We start from the raw sequence: 16,331 nt of genomic DNA, 5'->3' as shown, positions 1-16,331 counted from the left end.
TCTAAATATCAGAATAGTGGTCGAAAAGAGGCAAAAAAAAAATAAGCTTTCTACCAACACAAAAGTTGCATTCATCGTATGTTTACTATGTTCATAATACTTAGGACCAAGGTAAAGATATGCAGATGTTGCCTTGGTTTCATTGATAATATCTTATGATCTCAAAATCAATCATGGTACTATTAGGGGGCAACCACTATAGAAGACATTTTACGTTGAATGTCATTCGAAAGGGAGAGGGGCCAATGTTTAATTATTAAGAGAAACCAGGCAGTGGATGGCACGTGACAAGTTTTGTTTTCAAAAAAATTTCACCCATTTCATATTACAAATGCATTCTTTCTTAAAGTTGGATATGGGCTTTGGATTAACTGCAACAATAAAGGAGAAATAAATTGCATAGAAAGCATTGAAAAAGGGGAGATAACTCTTAATTTAAGCAAAATTTGGTTGCTTTGTAAAGGAACTTTTTTTTAAAAAATCATTTTCTGAGCCATCCATTGTCAATTCAAAACAAACTTTATACTTTTTGATATACATATGGTATATAGATTACATTGGAACCAAATATTCTGTGGGATAAAATTTACCCAGTGCCAGTCATAGGATCTGCCTGATTTTTACATAGACAGCCTCTTAAGTCTCAGCTGTTTGTAACAGTTTCTTTAAAATTATGCAGCATTATAACCACTTCATAAATAACAAGTGCAGGAAATTACCTCTTGGTGAAGTTGAAAATAGTTAGAACATTGTCTGGGTCAATTATAACTAGAATCTTTTATTACACTTAAATACTCTAGATAATGTAATCAAGTCTACTTCGTTATTTAATATGCATGTCCCATGCATAAGCTTTCTCAAACACTATCTTTGGTTCAAGAAAATATAATCAACTGACCCGTTCAGCTTCATGCCCATGCATACTTACTAGTATACTTAGTTGAGAGTTGGTGTGAGAATTCTGAAGTCATTAGAACACAAGCTTGTAAGAATCCAAAATATTTTGAAAAAGATTCTGTCAAATGATACATTAAACGAAAACAGAAATTCACCATAAAAACTTAAAAATCAGATGTCAAGGCTATTTAAATTAAGTGGTGTATTGCCATTATTGGTTATTGTCACAGGTACCTGGGTACCTGGGTGGGGCATAAATTATGCTATCCATATGGGGTTTTCTGTGGCGGTTTTGCATTACTCTTGCACCATTTTTTCTTTCAGTCATGCCAATTATTTATTTTTCATTACAGGTAAATAATTTTCAAGATAATTTATTTCTTTATTATTTTGATCAATATCGATATATACTCCTTACTTTTGCCAGTTATGTCCATGTTATCTTTTTTTTATAACATGTATATAACTGTTGCCCCCTGCTTACCATGGTTAGGTAGAAGTAGGGTTTCGAACAGGATAAGCCAATTCTACCTGTCAAAAAAACTATTTACATCCACTACATCTCTGAACATAGAGCCAAAATCTCTTTAATAAGCCATTAAAATATTAAAGAGACACTTAAATTCCTTTCTGCATGCATGACCATCAATAACCAAACACATAACTCCATTCCTCATCTCAGTGTGCACTAAGACCATGTTGCAACTGTGAAGTTTCTGTTAATATGGACATAAATCTAACAAACTGAAGGTTATACACTCGGCTGCAGGCAATGTGTGTTACACCATACTGAATACCCCTTTTTGATATACTTTTATGCACATGTGGTCGCAAGCACTGGGGCTTGCTCCCACTATCAAATATTCAGCCCTACTAGTATATAACCATAAACCTGTAATTAATTATAGGTCTCTGATATAAGCTATACTATTGGGGATGTATATTTGATAGTGAGAGCAAGCCCTGTGGTCTAACTGGAATGAAGTTTACAATTACTTTAACATTTGCACAAGTCAATAATAGTAAAATAACAAAAATGACCACGTCCACTATTAATTTTTCTATTTTAAGTCATCTTAAATGAAAACACATACAGACAAGGAAAGGTATTTCCGGTCAAGAGTTAAATATATTGTGATGAAGGTAATATATCGGGTTGATAAATCGTGGTGATATATTCGTAACTGCCAATCAATTTTAGGGAACGGAGCAAGAAAGGAATAGACTAAAATAATACAAAAAGCTTATCCAATAGAAATTTGTGATTTTTGTATGAAGTATAATATATATTATATAACCAACTGAAAACCATTCATTTCTAGATTTATATCTAAACGGAATTACCTGTTTGCCTGTAAATGGGCGCAATTGAAAGAATGGAAATTGATAAAAATCGGCGCAAATGTCATACGCCCGTTTTCTGGTATACGTGATCGACTGGTACTAAGTATATGGTTTTCTGAGATATAATGCAATATTTGCTGAAATAACACATGATTTCGTGATTTATCTAGGTTAAATAATAATATCCCAACCCCAAGTATGACGATGAAGTTCGTTAAACCTTATATCGGCTGGAGGACAGGTATTTCGGCAGGCAATTGGAATACCCATTACAACGACTTGTTTGCCACTCCTTACAGGTCTGTTCTTATCGCATGTGAAGCTTATAGGTTTTTACAAGGGCTTCTTCAGAAAAAAAACAGACGTGACTAACCAAGTTCTTTACTATCAGTTTCCACTACATGCCGGTTTATGATGTATTATCTCTGAATAGTCCTTATTTCAATTAGGATTATTAGTCCTCTACCGGCGATTTTCGCCAAAGGAGGCTTTATATTAGCACTCTGCCAATGCGTCAGTCTGTCAGTCCGGCAAATCAGTTTTCGTCATGCTTGCAGATTGGTACATTGCTAAACCATGACAAGTTACAAATCAAGTTCGATTTTTTTCCTGTCTGTTGACTTTTTGCTGAGTTGAGGCCCTCTGACCTAGAATATTTATACAATAACGTAGTTTTCCGAATTTTTTTAGTCTGCTTGCAGATATGGTCAGATAAACTGATATTCCATACACTGTTTAACAATGACAAGTCAAAGATCAAGTTCCATTTTGTTCTGTTCCATTGATTTTTTTTTGCTGAGTTATGGCCCTAGCTCAATGCAAAATCAGTTACCACACTTTTCTTATTTACAAATGATGCATGAAGTTTGCATTCTGTTTTCTTCAACATGGATTCCTTCCGGTGGGGAACTTTGTATTGGCATATTTAATTGTGAATACGCAGAATTCCTGTATACATTCGATCTACCCATATAAACTTGAAAGAAAACAAGACTACTAATATGACACACATTCTGTTGCTTGATATCTAGACCCTGATCTATACATATAGATGATACACGACGTTTCAAATTGAATTTGAAAAAGTACTTAGTTGAAAACCACAAATATGTGCTATTGTTTTTGGTCTCTCTACCTAAGACGATGATTATGATCTACCGTCTATGTACTGGATTCCTTAACTCCACAAGAATCCATACAAACAACGCGACATAGCTTGATTTGCAAAATGTACCACCAAACCTCTTTCAAATCATTAAAATTCTATACTCACAGCTGTCAAAGAGGGTCTCCCGTCCTACCACGACACTTTTGATTCCCGTAGTGGTATTAATTCTATGTGGATCCTGAAAAATTGAAACCCTCAATTCAAGATTATTATCCGAATACAGAAGCATTAAAACCTATGATTTTTCAACTCTTTATACTTCTATTCCAAATACTCAGTTAAAATCCCGACTCGGAAACATTACACGTCGTTTTTACTCCAAAACGGTACACCAAGATATAGATGTGTAGTACTTGGTAGAGATTCCTCATACTTGGTAAAAAAAAACAGATTCCAAATAATCTTTCAAATATACCGAAGATAATTTCAAAATACTAGAATTTTTTTATAGACAACATATTTGTCCAGTGTGGCGGACGCGTTTTTCAACAAACGGTCGGCATCCCAATGGGAACAAATTGTGCTCCTCTACTCGCTGACCTATTCCTTCACTCTTATGGGGCTGATTTCATAGCTGATCTGATCTAAAGGATCAAAAGGAAGGAACATCGTTTAGCCAGATCCTTTGATCTCGGTTTCCGCTATATAGATGACGTATTATCGTTAAACAATCCTAGTTTCGGGGATTTTATACATCGCATCTACCCCAAAGAACGTGTAATACAGGATACTACAGACACTTTGAAGTCAGACTCACATCTTGACTTACACTTACACTTAGAGATCGATGGTAAATGAAAACTACTGACCAATACGACAAACGCGATGATGTTTCATTCCGCATTGTCAACTTTCCTTTCTTCTGTGGTAACACCCATTCTGTACCTGCGTATGGAGTTTTCACATCACAACTCATCTACTATTGTTACTTTGAATGTTATTTTGGTTATTTTAACACATAACTGCAGTTAGATTTCACAACACTTACCGGACTGCCAAACCACCGAACTTTGCGCTTACCAAATTATATGCAGTTGCAATGTGACCGTGATGTGGCTAATGCTGCGGATAAGTACCCTCCCGGCGGAGCACCCATAGACCCCCCCCCTTATCAATTTGAAATTTTATAGCGTATAATTTTCTTGTGTATATGAACGCAATAACACCAAAGTACAAATGCAAGTGCTTTAATTTGTCTTACCTGTCTTTTCCCCTTGTTTTTTTAAGGACTTTCATTATTTTTTATTTTTTTTTATTTATTGGTCAGGGAGTGTACATTGTAATATAAAGTCCCTGATTTGTTTGTTTGTTTTTTATGTACTTTTTTTTTATCACTATTATTATCATAATAATAATAATAATTATTATTATTATTTTGTTTTGTTCCGTTTTCGTAAGAACATTTAATTTAATTTGAGTACGTTTGTTTCATTAATCACACGAGATATGTTTTGGGTTTTAACATATATTATTATTTTGGTCTGTACTAATCCCGAGGAAGTACTAAAGAGGACATCCTACAATTACTTAAATTTTGACAGTTAGTGACGCTAGCATCATGTCACAAGAAGTGGAAAAAGTTTCGTTAGACACATTGAACGAAATTACACAAAATATTCAGCTGGAATTGACGAACAGTGGTTTTGAAATTAAACCATTCAAGGTAAGTACAACGGCCCAAAATAAACCGTTTTATATGTACTTATAACCCAATACTTGTATGCCATGTGAGGCATGGTAATTCATCATATCATCCTTACATTTACGACACAAGGACGAAAAATCTGTATGAGAGGTTGCAAAAATATGTTTTCTTGGGAGCACTTTTTTCATAGTCCCTTCTCAGCCTCAGGCTTCTGTAAATGTGCATAAATTACATAATTCACATGATAAAGGAATATTAAGTACCAATACCTATTTTAAATTTCTTTTATTGTTGAGGAAACTTATATATATCTTTTGGAACATTTGAAAAGCATCAAGCTATTGCTAAGTGTGAGTTAATATATTTACCATGCAGACTCAGAATATCGGCTCACACATGTAGATTACAAATTGAACATGAGAGATATCAGGGCATTCTTCAATACAACAGAGCATTCCTATGGTTCACATCCTAGGAAATAGTTGATGAGAAACACTTTTTATTTACATACACAAATACTGATAATTGTCTTGAGAAAATCGACAAATTCTACATATGCTTATTATAAATACCATGGCATCAATGATAAATTTAATTCATTGCTTAATAATGAAAATAATGGAATACTGATGTCAATTGCTAGTGGTGTTTGATTTACTAATCAGTTGACTTTTCTGCATGGAGTATGAGGTAGACATGCTGATATTACCCATTATTTGCATTGACAATCATTCACCTTCACAAAATAATTTGATATTCACTTAAGTACTGTTAATTATTTTAATCCCTTTATTTTTGCCACTCACTGATGGCCAAATAAGAAAATAGCTCTTGACACTGAAACCCATTTATTCAGCAGCTTATTTTGGTAATAATATGGAGGAATTTTTCCCATTTTTTGACACTCGGGAAAGAAATTTGCAACCCCACTTTGTGTGCATTTTGAGTTTGTTAACATTGATGAAAAAATTCTTTGCTTATTTTGGCTTAGATTAAATTATATTTCATGCTAAGCACTAGGGTATGCTTTTCAATAGTTGAAAAGAAAACTTTCTTGTTTCAGATTGGTTGGTATAATGATAAAGTAGATAAAAGGTTTGCACTATCAGAGTCATATGATACAATTGGTTACCTGATAATTAGCACACCAGTAATGTTTGAGAAATCATTTCTACCCTTCATCTGTAAACAAGAATGTACAGGTGTAAAAGATCCACTAGATCAGTGTGTTGCTCATTATTTTCAACAGATTAAACAAGTAAGTAAATTATTTTGATATACATCCTTTTTTTTTATTTAGTGTAATTTTCTGAAGGAAAACGAAGAATTCCTTTTGATACTTCTATCTATTACATTTTTTTGTATACATTGTATATGGTTATGGTGAGTATGTTGATACCTTTTGCCCAAAAAGATGAAGAGTGTGAGAAGATGACAAAACAATTGGAACTTAACTCACTCATATTATGAATAAGGCAGAATAGGATCTGTCCTGATTTTTTTGTCACTTGTTGAGTATTTTATCATTACTCTTTTCTTATCCTCACTGATTGTGCCAAAATTGTTGTAGGAGTTGCTTATTTTGATTTAGATAGTGGGAATTGCTTGCTTAAATTTTAGTGCCCCCTGGGGTGAAACTACTTTAAACCACAGATTGAATTTATTCCAGCAAATAATGATAAGATTTCTTCTTTCTGCATCTGAGATTATTCCTCTGTGAAAGGGGAGGCCAAATCTACCAAGTCAAATAGAAAAAAATGCAAGACTACACAGGGTCTTCTGCCTTGATATAACAAGGACTTTGATCAGAAAACACATACTGTGAAAGTATCATTGTTTGTGGGGTAACAATTTTCGTGGTTTTCATTGGCTGGGTAAACCAAGAAATATGGTTCTGAGCGAAAAGGAAAGTTCCTAATTGTTTGTATGGTAGAGTTGTCAAATCCATGAATTCAAGAATCTATCAATTAATAATTTTCCGTAAACCAGGAAATTTGGTGCCCACGAATAAAAGTACTTTCACAGTATTGACTTTAAGGCCTTAAGAACATGTATAATATGCACTAAACTTTTAAATTTAAAAGTGATGTTATTTTATTTGATTTCAGCTATAATATATTTTTTCAGAAATTTCCCACATTTTCCATAGAATCTATACATGATTATGAGATGCACCCAAGTAGAAGACCTAAAATATTGGTACAGACTGTTGCTCATGTGTCTGGTGCTGCTTACTTTTATCAAAGATCTGATGTCAATGATGATCCATGGGAACCAAAAAAGGTAATGACATTTAGTTACATGATTATGGATTGTAAAATATTTGAAACAAAATGATGACAGCTGGGTTTTAATACTGTTCAATAAAGTTATTATTCAGTTAACATTAAAAAAGGCTAACATTATTCAGCACTTCTAACTGAAATTTTTGGGTTTTTGATAACTGGAAGTTCCCTACTATTTCTGAATACTACATGGAAATATAGTGCAAATGTAATTCCCTTTATATCATTCAAGCTCTTTTTTATAACCAGTTTATATGCTTCTGTCATTTATTCAGCTCAATTGTATTCTATTATTTCTACAAATTAAATTAAAATCTAGTCTTCATATCTACTGAAGATTTGAGGGACTCCTTTTTGGCCCTGAAAGATATTTAATGATAAATTTGCATTCAGGGAATTAAGTTCTTGCAATAATGTGTCAAGAAGTGTAAAATGTGTTCCGAATGTTCCATTTAATACACTTATCAGTCAAATTCTCCATCCTATCATTAATATTTTACCATTAATAAACAGAAAGTGAAGAGCAGTGATTTTAACTAAGTAAAATTGGCAGAAGAATTCAGATTGATAAAAGTGTCTAGTTTCTGAAAAATCTTCTGTTCATCAAGGATATTATTTTCTTAAGCTGAAATTGATTTTATTTGAGTATTTATTTTACAGTGTAGGATAAGTACTCTGTTTATATAGTGATAATATAGTGTTTGTAATTATATATAAAATGCTAATGCATGATCACAGTTTTATTTTACATCAGTTAATCTTTGAAATTTTGTTATTGCTACTACTTCACAAGAATCAAAAACCTCCAGTGCTAACAGCATTTTGATTGAAATTTGATTCTAGCTACGCTGACTTCTTATACTAATCTGTTCATATGTTAATTATTAACATGTACCGTTTCAGAAAATGTGTGGTGTTTGTATTCATCCTAAATATGGAGGTTGGTTTGCTTTAAGAGGAGTCTTAATATTTAAAAATCTTGAATGCAAAGATTTAATTCAGCAAAAACCTATTGACATCATACCTGAAAGGGAGAAAAGGATCAGTCTACTTGAAAAGTTTAACTATTCATGGCAAGATTGGACTTACAGAGATTTATGTGAAACAATAGATAAATATTCAGAGGACCAAAAACAATATTTTGCTACTGCTCCTAAAGATAGAATGGATTTAATCATATCATTAAGAGAAAAACATCAGACAAAAAAAGAATTATGTTCTTAATTTTTGTAATAGCATGGTGTACTTACCTGCTGGTATGTCAGACAGCAACAAAGGTTCTCCACTGATGTTGATCTTTTGCTTTCCTCTCATCTGTCCCCTGTGTTTGGTTACATTATAGCATAGTGGGTTTTGGTTATATTTTATGGTTTTTTTAGCACCATGAAAACTGATTTATTCAACGGGTCATAGTTTTCCTTTCCTCGTTTGTATACCCCGGACTTGACATTTTATGAACAACTCCGCAGGTGTTTCTAGAAAAGCAGAGAATGCTTACCCTACTGGTGCACCTGGTCCTTGCTCCCAGTTTTTAGTGGAGTCTGAGTTGCTCATTTGCTTTTGTTACTTTGTATGTATGATTTTAGTTACTTTATGTTCTTTGTTGTTTATGTCTGGTCTTTGTCCCTGGATTACATTCTTTTGATTACCGCTATAAACTTGGTTCCCTTGATTATGCCTTAGCATTCATTTAACATTATTTTTTACTATTTGGATTGTTGCTAAGTGTGTAGTAGCATTTCTTATTTTATTTCAGTTCTGATAAAACCTTAAAAGGATAAGTTGATAAGACAGTAAACTGGTCAAAAATATTAAAATTACTTAAGACAAAACTGTGTGTTGTAGAAGTGTTACAAAATGATAGTATATTGCAAATTTGAAGAAATTCACCCACTAAGTGTCCTACCTTTTTCCTACTTTGAAATTTCAGTACAAATAGATTGGCTCGATACAAATACAAAATTGTGCTCTATTTCATTGAAATTAATTTTTTTTTGGAAATACTGCGATGTTTAAACAAAACTTTGGTAATCATTTCTGAAAATACTTCATATTATTGGGCCTGAAATAGGCCTTAATGACTTAAGTCATTTAGCTACATGTACTTTAATTTGATTTTAAGGTGTAAGTTTTAATTTGTGCTCATCTTTTATGTCACTTTTATCAAAAATACTCGGTACATGAATTATTTAATGTATATAAATGTTGATGGTTTCTTATCTGTATATCTTATATCTGTGATAATGTTTTTAAATTTGTTAGGATATTGTTAAGTATTCTATCACCTCTTAAGAAGTAAATATAATGCTCTACAGGGAGCAGCTTCATATCATCACTAAGGTCAAACCGCAAATAGTTGGGGCAATTAAGTCTGAACTTTTTCAGAGTTCAAGCTTGTTTACACTCTGAATTATTTATTGTTATTAAATATTTGATGCATAGTAAGAATTTTACCGCAACTAAAGTGACCCCCTTGTTTGGCCCCTTATTCATAAACAGTTCACTTTACAGCCCTCAAAATCAAGTCAAGTCTTCCTTTGGGGGTATGGCACATATTTAGAGAGATCCATGAACTTATAGTCAAGTTGTTATCAAGACTACACTAAAATGTTTGCATCTGGCCTCTAATGCCTTCGTCAAAACCCTAAAAATTAATACCAGCCTTCTTTTTGTGATTATGACTCCTTGTACAATTTCATGGATATCTATACACTTAAACTCAAGTAATTGTCTGCACACAAAATGTCTACTGACAATGACAAAGCCATTGCCGATGATGACAGTATGATACCATTATGTGACAACAATTTTTTGGTGTTTGAATAATTATAGTAATTAAAATTACCCAGTTCCTTAAAGTTCATTTGACATTTCATATTAAGTGAATTGTGTTGTTTTTTTTTTATTATGTTTTGTTTTTTTATGAAGTGTTATGTATGAATAAATGTAAAATCTACCAGTTATTTTTCATTTTGTCCCTATAGTACCAGTAATACAAAACTAGGTTTGAGTTCCAGAATTTTCTATGTTTTTTTTCTCAATTCTATTCTGTTAACATCTACATGTACAAACAAACAAAATTTTCATTGTTTTATGTAAGAAATAGGAATGATTAATTGCAATGTAAAAACTTCATTTTTGTTCATAGTGAAAATGAGTATTGTCACACAGATGATTGCAAAAAGTTACTTGAATAATGTTTATATACTGCCTCTGATTCCATGTGAATATTTGAAAAACTGGAGGATCATGGACTTCACGAGTTCAAGCAAGAAGTCATTGTATATGTTTTTAAGTATAAGCCGGCAGACATTTATCCAAATAATAGCCACTTTCTTAAGATATAGATTATGGATAACTTGAAATTTCTTACAATGTAATGAATAAATCAATACAAAAATATTATGGTTCACCGAAAACTGTATTTTGTTATTGCATGTTTTTTTGAAGTGAATTTTTTCCACCATCTATGTAAAAAGTCAAGGATATTATGGGAGAATCTGACAGATGATTGGAAGTCTGGACATCAATTCACAAATAAAATCATTATGAAGGACACAATAAAAAAGCCATTCTTTAACAGATATGTTTTATAATTTATATCACAGTATTCTTATAACAGAAGCTTGACTACAAACAACAAAACAATTACTAGTACATCTGTAAGAATTGTCTCTGCATGGCAATAACATAGCTCGCCAATCAACGAAAAGTACATAGTAGTCAAAAATTTTGCTTGGCCAGCATTTGCCAAACGACTTCAATATTAACCTTGCATTTCATATTTAAAATGAGCAAATATTACAATACATACATTGCAAATCACTGGACATTATGCGTGAATAATGTTTGAGACACTCACTATCACCAAGTTGATAAAATCTACTTAAGTAGGAATAAAACTTTAGAAAAATAGAAAGATTAAAAAAATATAACACTTAGAATAAAAATATTTCACATGTAAACAAGAACAAAAATAAACATTTACAAAATCAACAGAATATTATGTATAAAAAAAACCCCTAATCATACAAATAATTTTACTTTAAATGTTGGAAATGTAACTTTTTAAGCTGACTGCACTGAAAAAGCTAACATTGATTTACCAATTTTGTGCATTTCAAATGTTGAAGCTTCTACATGAGGGATAAACAACAAAGCAGTTAGATAATTTTGAGCCTGTGGTAAACCTTGTTTTTTTTTGTACACCAAGTGCTGGATATTATTGTTTTCACTAAGTTCACTTTTATTATCTCTTCTCAAAGACAACATCTCTCATCTCTCTATCTCGCTGGGAACTCTTGTCAGACACTCTCCTGATCAGTGGAGATCTCCTAGCTTCATGGTCCAGGAAGGGAAGGTTGATGTTATCAGAATGGCGTGTTGACATAATTACACTATAAAAATACAAATATTTTGGGTAATAATGTTAAAAATAAAGACACTAATGTATTTCATGTGTATAGTATATAACCATTTTTCTAATTGTTTCCTGGTTGTACATAAAGTATTTTCAGACATTCAAATCTAAGTTTCAAGGGTTGTCTTGATTTGTTCAATACACTTCATACTTAATCAAGGTCATTTGTTTTACGTCATTTATAATCATTACTTATATAAAAAAAATTTTAATGTTATGTTTATATTATTGTGCAATAAAAAGATCTAGTAGAATGAGCCTTGTATCTGTTCAGAAAGATCTTAAGTATGATTTCCAACATGTTCTTCTATTCCAAAACTTTACTTGACTTTATTTTTTTTGTGCTCCAAATGGCTTTTTTTTTGTTGTTTTGGGGGGATTTTTAGTGTGTGTATAAAACTAACAATGAGCTGTCAAGAAGTCAGAAATTTAGATCTTTTAGTACTCACCAGAGAAAAAGTTCCACACCAAACCATGAACCAAACACAGCAAATGTGTTCAATCAGCGTGAAAACTCAAAAATTACACACAGGTGGTTAGCAAAAATCAAGTCACAAGATTGTGTCGAAACACTGAAGTGCAAATAAGCCTTAATTGCATTATGTTTTATCTCTCTATTAAATGTTAAAAAAACAGATGAAAGCTTCATGCATTAAAGTGCCAAAAACTTACGAATATCACAAGCATTAAAAAAAAACATTATAAAGACTTTAGTGCACTTAAATTCTTATCAAAGTAAAATTTAATTCTGAAAAAATTGAATAAACAACTTGTATGGGTGTACATATACAGGTACTTTTACTACATCTATGAACTAATTATATGAAGGACTAACATGCTGCTTAAGCTCTAAATAAGTTGTGATAATAATAATATTCAAAAAATAATTAGATTTATGAAATTAATATTAATATCTATGGATATGTGATAGAATGTCATATTCTACGTTTAAGATTTAGCTGTGTCTAGGCTATTGGAGTTCAGATTAAGTTCAACTTAACCAAGTTCTAGTACTAGGATTTATTGTTTTAACAGTAAAAGTATATAGTAAAGTATAGAGTAATTGTGGTATATAAATCTACAGATGAATCAATTGTCAGCCTAGATTAGATTTCTATTTTTAAATACTATTAAGTAAATATGCAAAAGCCCTCAAAAAGAAATAACAAAACAATTGCACCACTTAATGATAACAAGGAACTTATTATTTCAATATTAATTCTAAAAATCAATACTACATGTCAGTCATTGTTAGTGAAGTATAAAATACAGCCTAAATCTTAATGTGTAGATGATGTACATTGTACATGTATCAACATTTACTATGCATGTACATGTTAATTCAGAATTGTTTATTAAAATCTTGGGGTGTCATAGCGAAAACCTATGTCCTATATATTAAAGTTACTTTTTTTTTAACTTGTAATGTAACCATAAAAATGTAACTATTATGTACAAACTGACACAAAATTGAAGTGTGAAAAATTTTGGGCATATTTCAGGTTTACCTCTTAATAAATGTCCTGTTTATATACACAAATATTTCCTTGCAAAGTTTAACTTAAGGGGTAGTAACTACAAGCATGTCCATTTAATGTCTTGTTTTGAAATGCATGTACCAAGTCAGAACCATTGTGATACCAGCTACTCCGGTGGTGTTATATCTATTTTGTCAAAATTAATTTGGATTTGACATGGTTATGGATCAGATCAGTGTTTTGTAATTAAGTTGTTACCCTAATTGCAAACATAGTTACATTTATTTCAGTTAAACACAAGTTTATGTAACATTAATGCAGACAAGCAAAGCAAAATGAAGAGGTGTTAGTAGGTTGTAGGTCAAAGCAAAATAACACAAAATGCACAAATCATCACTACAAATGTACACCCATACTTACAACTTCACATTTTTACGTAAATTATCTTCAGCATTATTAGGTAACATAAAATGAGTTGCTCTTTTTACTGTTCCAGATTTATCATTGTAGTACTCTCTATGTTTCTGGGCAAGCTGAAATCAAACAATAAACAATGTATTATTGGTAGACACATGACCAGTTTTTTTTTTTTTTTTTTTTTTTTTTTGGGGGGGGGGAATAGTTCCTATTACTAACCATTTACATAAATAAGCTGATAACTACACAATAATTTTGTAGATATTTTCTGGTTTTTTTTTTTACGTTAAATAATTTCTGAAATAATTCTTTTAATTTTAAGCCTGAAAAATTGGGGTTTAAAATCATAAAAGGTGTGTAAGTTTCCTTTTTGCCTTCTCTTAGGTAACAAGTCGGTGTTTTTATAATACTAGTATTGAGGATACAAAGTGATAGAATTTTTTTCAATTGAAACTCATCAGCCTTTCTCGTTACACAAAAGAAACGCCTGAGATGCACTAGGTGGAAGAATATGTCTGGATTTTTTTTACCATTACAGTGATTACTATTTTTCTTAGCTCATCACTTTGATCACTTTGCACCAAAGTCCTTGAGATTTATTGTTCTATATTTCTAGAGTTATCTAAGTAATTATTTAGTGCCACCTGTTAGTTAGAACTACTTGAATTCACGTATGACTACATTACAGGCAAATTTTTCAAGAAGAAATTCTCCTTTCTGCATCCAAGGTAATCTTTTAGTTGAGCGGAAATTGCCAAGTCAAGCCAATTGCATTTTTTAACACAGAATTACAAATGTATTCATAAATAATGATGAATTCTTTTTTTTTTTAAGTTTTCCCCAGTTACTATTAAAGGCATGAATGTAGAACTGAAAGAAAGAACTATCCACAAGTAATACATGTATTATTAGAAATACATGTATCACTAGCAAGAAAGAATACCTTGTCATAAGACTTCAGTTCTTCCTTTCTATCATAATCTGTATTTGTTAAGGAGTATTTTGGTGTCAGCAACCACCTATCTCTTGTTCTAGACCTATTACTGATCACAGTCTCTGGTCTGTGAGTGTAATATGTAGGGAAGTCACCACCTCTGCAATATGGGTCAGCTGATGCACTAAGAACACGTGATCGGTAGTCTTGGAAATACTTTGAAGTTGCTTCTCCATATGTCTCTCCATAGTCATATTTTGTAGTTGGACAATGCCCTTGGTAACTAAAATGAAAAACAATTAAATATGAGAAAACATGCATGCTTCATCAACAATTTTTATTGAAATTGTCTATTATATGATATATGTAATACATTCATGCTTAGATTTTCAAGCAGTTTCAAGCATTTTTTGCATACATGTATGCACTGTAAGAAAACAAAAGGCAAATTTTATTTCACTACCATTCCAGAAAAAAATTCTTTTACACTGAGGCCAACTGACATAATACTAGAACAATTACATTGGAGGTAAAAGAACAGAGAGTTCTTTAATGATATTGAAATCAAACATTTTAGACATTTTTATTTTTTATTTTTAGAGACTTAAGCTGGTCTTGTATTCAAGAATTCAAACATCATTTATGTGTCTAGTGTAGAACCTTGAAAAAAATTCCATTGAATTTGAGGTTAATGGAGATTGAGCCAATGGTTAATACAATTGTATGATTTCAAAATAAGACAGGATGGCCAGCCTGTGTTGTAGTAGGTTAGTATGTAGTGAGATTTAAATAGCCATTAACTGACTTGGCTAAAGGATTAAGTTTTTAGCCGAATTACAAAAAATGTAGTTTATTGCGAACTTGTCACATAAAATTCAATCCTTGATGGTGGAGTATAATTTTGTGAGTCAGGTCATTGCTTTGGCATTACAAAAAGAATGTTGTAGTCTCAAGTACATGTGCTCTTCTGATTATTAATCTTGAGTCAAAGTTACTGTAACCTTGGTAATACTAATTATTGACAAAGTATAACATACAAGTGTTCTCAAGTAACCTTAATCAAAATACATCAAATTATGAGCAGGGGAAAACAGGTTTTTGAAAATATGCCGTATGTGTATTCCTTTTACAGATTGCATGTTTGTCACATATATTTCAATCAACGGAATGTACGTGTTATTATGGTTAATGTCATGCCAATAACTACTTTAAGGACAAAATATTATCCATTTTAACAAATCCCCGTTATTTCATGTTGAAACTGATATGCACTTTCTTTAGTTTATAGTTATTCAGGTTTTGTAATGTACTTCAATTATTTATTTTAAGATATAACGTGATACCAATGAACAATTACAGTAGGTACAGTACTTGCTTACCCAGGCATGAATCTTGGGGGTATGTATGTTGCATTATTTGTTGTTATCAGCGTACCAGCTGCCCTCGACATGATTGAAGTTGTAGATAGCAATGCAATGTGCAAGTTGTTTACATGACGTTTCACAACCCGCCGAGAAACAATACGCTAAATATAGAGCCAAGATTTTGGAATATTTTCAGATAAACTATACCATTCATGGAGTTAAATTTGGTATTTCTCGTAATCTGCTTTCATGTTTTAAGTCTGTAATAAGACTAAGAGTCGAAAACAACAGATATACACCTGGTAAATTACAACGCCAAACGTCGGACTACTTTTTTGCGTTGCTAACAACTACACAATCAATCGCACAATTCCGTCAA

The 16,331-nt window shown here is 31.9% G+C and overlaps 2 protein-coding genes across 2 annotated transcripts; one reads left to right on the top strand and one right to left on the bottom strand.

Moving 5' to 3' along the window:
- Window positions 1–4,873: 4,873 nt before the first annotated feature.
- Window positions 4,874–10,295, top strand: LOC148628984 (cyanocobalamin reductase / alkylcobalamin dealkylase-like). The gene is made up of 4 exons (XM_088541870.1): window positions 4,874–5,072; window positions 6,118–6,312; window positions 7,182–7,337; window positions 8,243–10,295. The coding sequence occupies exons 1-4, from the start codon at window positions 4,968–4,970 to the stop codon at window positions 8,561–8,563; spliced, it is 777 nt and encodes a 258-aa protein (XP_088397996.1). The 5' UTR covers window positions 4,874–4,967; the 3' UTR covers window positions 8,564–10,295.
- Window positions 10,296–11,564: 1,269 nt separating this feature from the next.
- LOC148628983 (ciliary microtubule inner protein 2C-like) lies at window positions 11,565–16,122 on the bottom strand. Its single transcript, XM_088541885.1, has 4 exons — window positions 15,968–16,122; window positions 14,598–14,871; window positions 13,658–13,770; window positions 11,565–11,736 (listed from the first exon to the last, which is right to left on the bottom strand). The coding sequence occupies exons 1-4, from the start codon at window positions 16,036–16,038 to the stop codon at window positions 11,589–11,591; spliced, it is 606 nt and encodes a 201-aa protein (XP_088398011.1). The 5' UTR covers window positions 16,039–16,122; the 3' UTR covers window positions 11,565–11,588.
- Window positions 16,123–16,331: the final 209 nt, after the last annotated feature.

Source organism: Perna viridis, chromosome 1, assembly GCF_037379345.1.
Source record: "Perna viridis isolate PV_CMFRI_1.1 ecotype Kerala chromosome 1, ASM3737934v1, whole genome shotgun sequence".
Classification (NCBI taxonomy): domain Eukaryota; kingdom Metazoa; phylum Mollusca; class Bivalvia; order Mytilida; family Mytilidae; genus Perna; species Perna viridis.
Note: the sequence above shows the minus strand (reverse complement) of the source record. Positions and strands in the feature narration are given on the sequence as shown.